The sequence below is a fragment of the Lissotriton vulgaris genome, chromosome 1_1, assembly GCF_964263255.1.
Source record: "Lissotriton vulgaris chromosome 1_1, aLisVul1.2, whole genome shotgun sequence".
Lineage (NCBI taxonomy): Eukaryota > Metazoa > Chordata > Amphibia > Caudata > Salamandridae > Lissotriton > Lissotriton vulgaris.
The window spans coordinates 161906029-161915110 of NC_141685.1; the positions used below are offsets into that span (position 1 = coordinate 161906029).

At 44.6% G+C, this 9082-nt stretch overlaps 1 protein-coding gene across 1 annotated transcript; it reads right to left on the reverse strand.

The window, feature by feature from the left end:
- Window positions 1-468: 468 nt before the first annotated feature.
- LOC147737976 (uncharacterized) lies at window positions 469-1761 on the reverse strand. Its single transcript, XM_086925006.1, has one exon. It carries the CDS (start codon window positions 1759-1761, stop codon window positions 469-471), a length of 1293 nt encoding a protein of 430 aa, XP_086781132.1.
- Window positions 1762-9082: the final 7321 nt, after the last annotated feature.

A 9082-nucleotide genomic window follows, 5' to 3' on the forward strand; every position in this document is an offset into this window, starting at 1 on the left:
CTTGGGGGTGATCAGGAGGGGGCATCTCACAGGGAAAGCCAAGAAGGGTTCCACAGCGGTATACATCGCCAGGATGCCCAGAGATGGGGCGGCAGTGCGCTTTTACAAGTATACACACATTTACATTCTCATTTAAGATTCAAGCTTTTATGGTATAAGGATTTTATCCAGTGTGGAGTTTCTCATGGTGAGATAGCGTTTTTCTCTGCAGATTTTCTGGCATTCAGAGCACTCATAAGGTTTTCATCAGTACGGAGTCGCTTATGGTTAGTGAGGCTGTGCCTCTCAAACAGGAATTTCTGGCATTCAGAGCATTGGTGATGTTTTTTCCCTGTGTGCGTCTGCTCATGTAGAGTGAGATTGCGTTTAAAATTGTTGCTTTTCTGGTATTCGGAGCACTGAATTATTTTGATGGTGTGTCTCTTATGGCGCTTGTAACTATCTCTACCTCTGAATCTTTTCTGACATTTAGAGCACTGATAATTTTTTTTCTCCAGTATGGATTCTGACATGACAATTGAGTTGATATTTTTGGCTGAAACACCTTTGGCATTCGGAGCACTGATAACGTTTTTCTCTGTGGATGCTAATATGCTTAGCGAGAGCCTTTCTTTCACTGAAACATTTCTGGCATTCAGAGCACTGATAAGGTTTTTCCCCAGTGTGGGTTTTTATATGCTTAGTGAGACTGCTTTTGTCACTGAAACATTTGTGGCATTCAGAGCACTCATAAGGTTTTTCCCCAGTGTGGGTTCTTATATGCAGAGTGAGACTGCTTTTTAGACGGAAACATTTCTTGCATTCAGAGCACTGATAAGGTTTTTCCCCAGTGTGGGTTCCTATATGCTGAGTGAGATTGATTTTTTCACTGAAACATTTGTGGCATTCAGAGCACTGATAAGGTTTTTCCCCAGTGTGGGTTCTTATATGCACAGTGAGATTGAATTTGTCACGGAAACATTTCTGGCATTCAGAGCACTGGTAAGGTTTTTCCCCAGTGTGGGTCCTTGTATGTTTACTGAGTTTGCTTTTGTCACGGAAACATTTCTGGCATTCAGAGCACTGGTAAGGTTTTTCCCCAGTGTGGAATTGCATATGTGCAGTTAGAAGTGATTTAAGTCTGAAATCTTTTGGGCATTCAGAGCACTGATGAGGTTTTTCCCCAGTGTGGGTTCTTATATGATGAATGAGATGGATGTTTTGGCTGAAACATTTCTGACATTCAGAGCATGGATAAGGTTTTTCCCCAGTGTGGGTTATTGTATGTTGAGAAAGTTGTCTTTTGGTACTGAAACATTTCTGGCATTCAGAGCACTGATAAGGTTTTTCCCCAGTGTGGATCTTTGTATGTCGTGTGAGTTCTCCTTTTTCACTGAAACATTTCTGGCATTCAGAGCACTGAAAAGGTTTTTCCCCAGTGTGGATCTTTGTATGTCGTGTGAAATCTCTTTTTACACTGAAACATTTCTGGCATTCAGAGCACTGATAAGATTTATGCCCAGTGTGGGTTCTTCTATGCCGAGTGAGCCTGTTTTTGTCACTGAAACATTTCTGGCATTCAGAGCACTGGTAAGGTTTTTCTATAGAGTGGGTTATTACATGTTGAGAAAGATGTTGTTTGTGACAAAACCTTTTCTGGCATTCAGAGCACTGATAAGGTTTTTTCCCAGTGTGGATCCTCATATTCTCAGTGAGATGAGATTTACGGCTGAAACTTTTTAGGCAATCAGAGCACTGAGAGAGGTTTTTCCCAGTGTCCATTCTCTCAAATTCAGTGAGATGAGATTTATGGCTGAATCTTTTTTGGCACAGGTAACTTTTTTCGCAACTTGGGTTATTTTGCTTTGATTGGGGCGGGTTTGAACACTGAATTTGTTCTCACAGCCCGTCTTTTTATAAGGTGTATTCCTAGAGTTACATTTAGTTTCGCTTGCTTATATGCCACAGTGAGAGTGAACCCGATTTTAGAGTTGGGCTTGTTTAGATAATGTTCAGCACTTATCTCTAAAAGAAATTGTGAGTAATCTTCTTAACACTTGAATTGAGCAAAATATGTCTGGATGCAGCCCTGTAACACCTGTCGAAATGTTTGTAGCAGATAATAGTCTTTTGGTTATAGCCTCTCCGGCAGCAACTTATTTTGTGACTGAAGTTTTTCTCAAATCTATTTGTATAGGTTCTTAGCAATGCAGTGATAAGGTGTTAGTCTGATATTTAATGATTAAACTGAGAAGTCCCTTTTTGCACTGACGTAATGGCAGTAACTGAGGACATTAAAACATGCACAGAACTATTGTGGATCATTAGTCGCAGAACATCAGCTCCTTTTACCCTTTCTTTGTTGGTGTAATGTTACGGTTTGTAATTCTGAAGACAAGAATTTATTTACATTAGCTATAGCGCAACGGTGCTAATTTAATCAGTTTTACATATCACTCCTGCACAACAGATAATGTTGAGGCGATTTACATAGAATTACAGAACAGTACACAATAAAAAGGAAACAATCTGAGATGGTCATGAACACAATAAAGTGGTGGATTTTTAAGGTTTTCGCAAGAGTGAGCAGAGTGGGTCGGGGTGTTATATCCAGAGGCAGATAGTCTCAAACTTGCGTAACTGGTTAAAAACGTTTGTTGAACAAAGGTGATTTTCCAATCTTCTGGTTGTTAACGTGTCAGCTTCGGAGTCTTCTTTCAGCGTCTTTTCTTTGATGGTCTGCAGAAGAAATCTTTTGTTATAACTTTCTTTTATGCAGTGTGTGCTTCCTCTCTAGAATGACATGATCCTTTAGATGAACGTTATTCAGTCATGCTGAGGCAATTTGTCTTTCTGATAATATTTCAGATGAGGATGCTGTGATTGGTCTTTCTGGCATTATTTCCGAAGCTGTGTGCACAGATATGGCTTTGCTCTGGGTAAATGAAATGCAAAATTATAGACTTCACTTACAGTTATAATACTTTCCTCAGCTCCCACTTCCTCGCTAGACCTAGGTTTTGGAAATTGATTAAACTTAGAATGTTGGATGTGCTTCAGTTTTTCAAAATAATCCTTCTTATGGCACTGACATTCAGTTGCCTGGTGATAAATCTTGCTTTCTTCGTCCGTAATTTCAATCACCTATAATATTAAAATTAAATAGTTAATACATGTAGATTTCCCCCAAAATAATTTACAAACCATATCAATGCAGAATTGTGAAAATGTTGAGCTGTTCTTCAGACAGAGCAGATTGTAGAATGGTAGCCTGAGAGTACTTGGATGTAGGAGTGAGGATTTGTATAATTTATTAAGCTCACAAAGGATACATGTACCTTATGGACTTCTAACATAGAATCCCAAAGGCAGAAATTAAAGTCATATGGACTGGCACCAACCAGATATTTAAAAAAGAATACTATTAATTAATTTTTAATGTAGATTTCTGGGATGGGAATTTCCCCTCCATGGACAACAGGCGTTTTCCCCTGCCCTGAGTTACCACCTACTTGTATCTGATATCCTGACTTTTGAGTTCTGGCCTCTGCCGCACGCAAATCTATAGTGTGTTGCAAGGACTATGCCTAGACCTATCCCTCAACTATGGTCCAGAGTATGAATCAAGGGCAATGAAATTAAGGCGTACTTTCATGTGTTCATTTTATTCCACCTGATTATCAGTTGTTGGGCTTTTCTGCACCTGGATTTACCGGGTGCAGAAAAACAAGACACCATTTATTTCCAGACAGAAAAATTAGACTGAAAAGACGCACAAGACTCTGGGTGCAGCAGAAGCAGCCAAGACTTGTGCTGTTTTTTTACTAATTGGGAGAAACACACAATTCTCCCCTCTGTTAGAAAATGGTTTCCTCTTCCCTCCCCTGCTTCACCCATCTCCCCCAACCAACCACATGCATATATCTACCACCTGCTTAAAACAAGTGGTAAATAAAAGAAGAAAAACACTATGAAATAGTGAATGGCATGTGGTTTGACAGGCAGAAGAATCTGTTCCTTGTGGCAACTCCCCAGTCCATGGCGTCTAACTTGTAACTGGACGTTACTGGGGTAAATGTACCACAAAACAATTACATGAGATTTTTCGGCCAGCCGAGTACTATGCAACTTCTAACACGGGACTATGAGCGGTCTTGGACCTGGAGGGTCACACCAAGTGTGCCTTTATTTAAGGCAGAGGACTGTCATGGGTTTACCAGATAGAGCGGTGGTGGCAATGCACCCTGATGTAAGGAACAATAGCCTGATGAGTTCTTTGCATTGTGGTCAGTGGAGTGGCGTCCTACTGACACACCCATGTAATGCTCCATTTCTATGCCTGTGCCCAGACGTTGCGCTAACATCAAGTGCGTGTTTAGGGTGTTGGAGTGCTTAGCATAAATGCAATGTGCAAGTGCGTCAGAGTAAACTGCATCTCCTGTCTGCCAGTTGTGTATACAAGTGGGACCATCTATCCCTCTTTTATACCCCAGTTCAAAGTCCTCTGTTACCAACGAATAAAGTGCTCTACAAAGTACTCAGGTGCCTGCTGTGCCACCAGGGATGGTGTCAGCCTGACAGTCTATCTAAGTTGAAGGGACATCACCTGCAGACTGAATTACTTAATGGAGTAGCTGTGTACCTGTCCTGAAGAGCCTAAAAGTCTGCCTAGAAGCCTGCCTGTCTGGTAAGAAAGGGAAGGGAGTTTGACAATCCAGCAAGGCGGTCCTGGAAGATGCAAGGTCTGACACATCCCAGTTATATGTAGTTATATATATATGACAGCCATCCAGCATTACCAGCTAGTCTGAGGGACCCCCCCACCCGCCCCCCACAACTGACTCTCCCAGCAGTTCAAGGCAGAAAATAAAACTCTACGACACCATGATTGTTGAGGCCCAGTAGGAGAGTGTGTGCTGCCAACAGGCCCGTTCAAGGTTGCACTTGCCAAATTCCTAACACAACAAGGTCTGAATCTATTGACTTCTTGTAGAGCCTGTGTTGCTCTACAGGAATAGATGCTGAATTTCTGACTACTCTGTGTCAGAGGCCCATGAGGGACTACAACTACTCCAGTGTCGAACACCCTGTCTGAGCTTACGCCTGTGGTCCAGCCGGCAACAGTGTGGGCTCAATTGCTGATGGTCGGGCCTCCAGAGGGGATGCACTTACAGACAGGCCAGGTGTGACTGCTACCTTGGGACTGCTGATCTTCAGGCACCTGCAATGAAAAGACACAGTGGGTGTCCTACTGAATGCAGTCCTACATCCAGGACAAAAGCACTCCACAAAAGCCTGCTGGTGGGTCACTGCTCTCTCGAGTGTTCGGGCGTGCCATTCAAGTGCGGGAAACAGGAAAGAGACCCAGACAAGACTGACTCATCCTGTGAAAGGGTAAGACGCTTACGACAGAGCATATATGCATTGGGGTGACTGGAGGGACAGAACTGAACCTATACTATATTCATGATACTCCTAAATGCCCCTAGAGTGGAAGACGGTATCAGAACCGGACGCACCTGTCTGTAGCTCATGGTAGTCTGACATGCCTGCACTATCTTTTCACCCAGACTGTCCATAAAGATGATTTTAGAGCCGCTACACACATAGCGGGGGAATCTCAGACCATTCGCTGGTGTAGGTGCAACTCGAAGGTCTGGTTGTGGACTTCATGCTACCCCCAAGGGTTGATCCGTGTTATTTAAAAGACAAGACGTTCAAAGCTCGTATGAGAGATTGAGCAGACTTCTATTTTAAGGAGAACGGGTGGTCTGTTGAATCAGCTTGCGTGCTATAGGATGAATTCAAGCCAGTGATCCTTGAGGACACTGACAACAAGGGGACGGAAATACTGGGAGAGACTTCCTGAAAGACCTGACCCTGCCAATGCTAACGAATGAGGACCGAGACGCACTAGAGCAAGACCCGACAGTAGACTAAATAAATAAGACAATAGGAACCTTGCAAACAGGGCAAGCGACGGGGCCTAATGAGCTCCCCTTAGAATTATATAAAAGCATGATGGATAAAATCAGGGAGTGCCTCCAGAGGAGGTTTCAGACTGCCTGAAAATAAGGGTGTCTTCCAGAGGACAAAAGAATGTCTGAGGTGGTGGTCATCCTAAAAAAGGACAAACCAGCAACTGAGTGTGGGTCTTATAGACCTCTCTACCTGCTTAATTTTGAGACTAAGGTCCTTGCGTAGGCCCTGGCGATCTGCCTGCAGACAGTTTTTGCAACAGTGGATCATCCTGATCAATCGACCTTTATGCCACACCAGGGAACGCGCTTATATCTCTGACACCTTAATGGAGTACCACATGCAAAAGGGGATTACTTTGCTGAACCAGTGGCACTGCTGTCAAGCTCTTGTATGTGGCCCCTCTAGCGCATGCATCAATAATACAGTCTCCTGAGTCTTTGCTGTCCGACAGGGATGTTCCTTGTCTCCTATGCTCTTTACACGTGCGTAGGTTCGCCAGGACCTTTCATATGGGGTATTCCAGTTGATCAGGAGTGGGATGAAAGAATCTCCCTCTACGCTGACGTTTTGCTGTAGGACATGTAATCAGCCTTCTCAAGTGAACAAATCGTACACATTTTTTACATATTTAGAGATCATTCAGGATGTAAGATCAATTTGAAGAAGTCCTTATTCCTGCTGGAGGCAGGGACCCTGCAGCTGCACGCTAGGTGCACAGTTCGGGAGGCACTACATGGCTTTAAATATTTTGGCATGTTTATTACAAGAGAGCCACAGGCAGGAACATACTTCCGAAATTAGACCAGCTTTGCTGGGATGCCCCACACTTGCGGTCCTTACTGGGCCGGGTGATCCTATTTAAAGTGATGACTCTCCAGGGTTTCCTGTACATCGTGCAAAAAACGTCCTTTTTCTTTCAAAGGGTAGACTGAGAACATTGGCTCCTGTTGTGGGATGGTGGCACTTCGCGCTGAGTAAGGTGCAGAGGGGAGTTTAAGGTGGACTGGCGGTCCGGAGCATTCTCAAGTACTACTGGGCCACGCAGCTGGTGGCAGTCAACAACTGGGTTTTTGCGGACTGTGAGGATCCTGCTTACCGGGTAGATAGATTGGCCATGGGCAAGAGAGGTTACCCCACCCCGGTGTTGTATCGAAGAAAGTATGAGTGCACCCTAACTACTCATACCTAAACAGTGGTAAGGGTGTGGAGAGAGGCTACCAAGTGTTTAGGCTGGGAAGGTAAGCTGACTGAAATTACTCCACTGTATGATGGTGATCTCTTAAGTGCAGTGGGAGGATTGCAGGGCTTCACAAAATGGGGCTTGATTAGCTTAGAGCGGCCGGGCGATATGTGGAGGGGACAGGCGATTGTGTGCTTCACGATCCTACAACAAAGGTATGAATTAGGTGACTAAAAACGGTTCTGACATTTGCAGGTGGGTCACGCTCAGCAAGGTCACATCTGGGAAGGGGGGGGGGAAGTTGCCTGATGCATCCCCACTGGAGGACCAGCTGCTAACCAATCCCCTGACCAAAAAAGCAATCTCAACCATCTATAAGAAGTTGAGCTACAATTCTCTGGATCCTTTGGGGATGTTTCAGGCGGCCATTCACCAACTTTTATGTTTTTCAAGAACAAGCTTCCAAAGCTGGAGTTTGTTTTTAAAAACCAATAACTAATCACCCTCACACCCTTGGAACTTTCTCCCTGATTAGTTTACTCCCAGGAAGTGGGATTCATTTAAAAACAAATTCTCATCACGACTGCCAGGTATTCCCTGGTGGTCCTGAATAAGAGAAAAATACATCAGACTGCTTGATCTAAAAAGGAATGGTCGTCCGATGTATTTACAGGCAGACCATCCGTTTGTTGGACAGGATACTCCACCACGCTTGTGAAGGAGTACCCTGCTCACCAAACTCTAAATCAAGACCTTTATCTTGTCTGTGCTATGCATGTATCTCTAGGTCCGCTTCATTAAGTCCATCAGTCTTTGTATGATGTACCTGTTCTTGAGGCTTATGATTGAAATACTGGTTTAATCTTACGGTGTGTGTGTGGGTTTATTTGAACCCTGCGTTTTAATCTGCACTTGTTGTTTATGCAGTGTTATGTGGTCTTGTCACACCCTTTTAATTATAAAAAGTATGTTACAGGGGACCAGGTGTCTCTTGCCCGTGACTTCTGAGGAAGTAATGGTGCACAGTTAACAGCAGCAACATTGCAAAGTGTCAAGAGCCTGATTTAGAGTTCGCTGGCCTTGGTTACTCGGACACAAACGTGACGGATATCTTGGCCGCCATATTACAAGCACCACTGAATATAATATATGGGAGCCTCATTTCTTTCTTTCGTACTTTCTATTTCCCTTGTTTTTATTATCTTTATTTTACTCTTTTTTCTCTTTCTTATTTCTTTTTCTGTTTCTCTCTATTCCTGGCTTATCTTTCATTCATTTCTTTATGTTAGAATTCTTAGCCTCGGGGTGCTAGAGGGCGCGCAAGCAGCATGGCTGCACTGAGTTGAGGCTCCTGCTTCTTGGGACTATTATCCCCCAACTATCCTATGCAAATGTGCACAACGTTAGCTGAAACTTCAGTGGCAGGAAGAACTGGTCTTCATGCACACTCTGTGAAAGTTTGAGGGAGATCGGAGATTGCTGTGGGTGTGGCGGATATCGGAAGCTGGGACCGGTGAGACTGCAAGCACAGAGTGGGGCTGAAATTCGGCCACGGTAACTGCGCGACACCGAGGCTACACACGCGGCTGCTAGGTCACACGTCCGGCAACCGACTATAAAACAGTACGCTACCCGGAGGAGTTGTTGGACAGAAGCATCGGTGTTGGAACGACCGGAGTAGGGCAGGATTGTGCCCACCACGGAAGCGGCACGCCCTGCAGAGGAGCGACGTTATGTGGCCAGAATAAGAGAGGCGCAACACCTCCAGACAAGAGTTTGCTGCCATCGGGGAGTTAGGGTGCCAGCAGTGCGAAAGCCACTGGAGCAGTGCACAGGGGAGGAGGGTGCCGCACGCCCCTCCTCCCCCACCGCCTGGCAGTGTGAATATCATTGCAGGGGCGCGAAGAGGCGCTACGTTTGCGAGAGCACGGGGCCAGCCCT

Bases quoted from the DNA above. Each gene is read 5' to 3' on its own strand.
- LOC147737976 (XM_086925006.1), bottom strand. From the start codon at position 1,761: ATGGACACTGGGAAAAACCTCTCTCAGTGCTCTGATTGCCTAAAAAGT.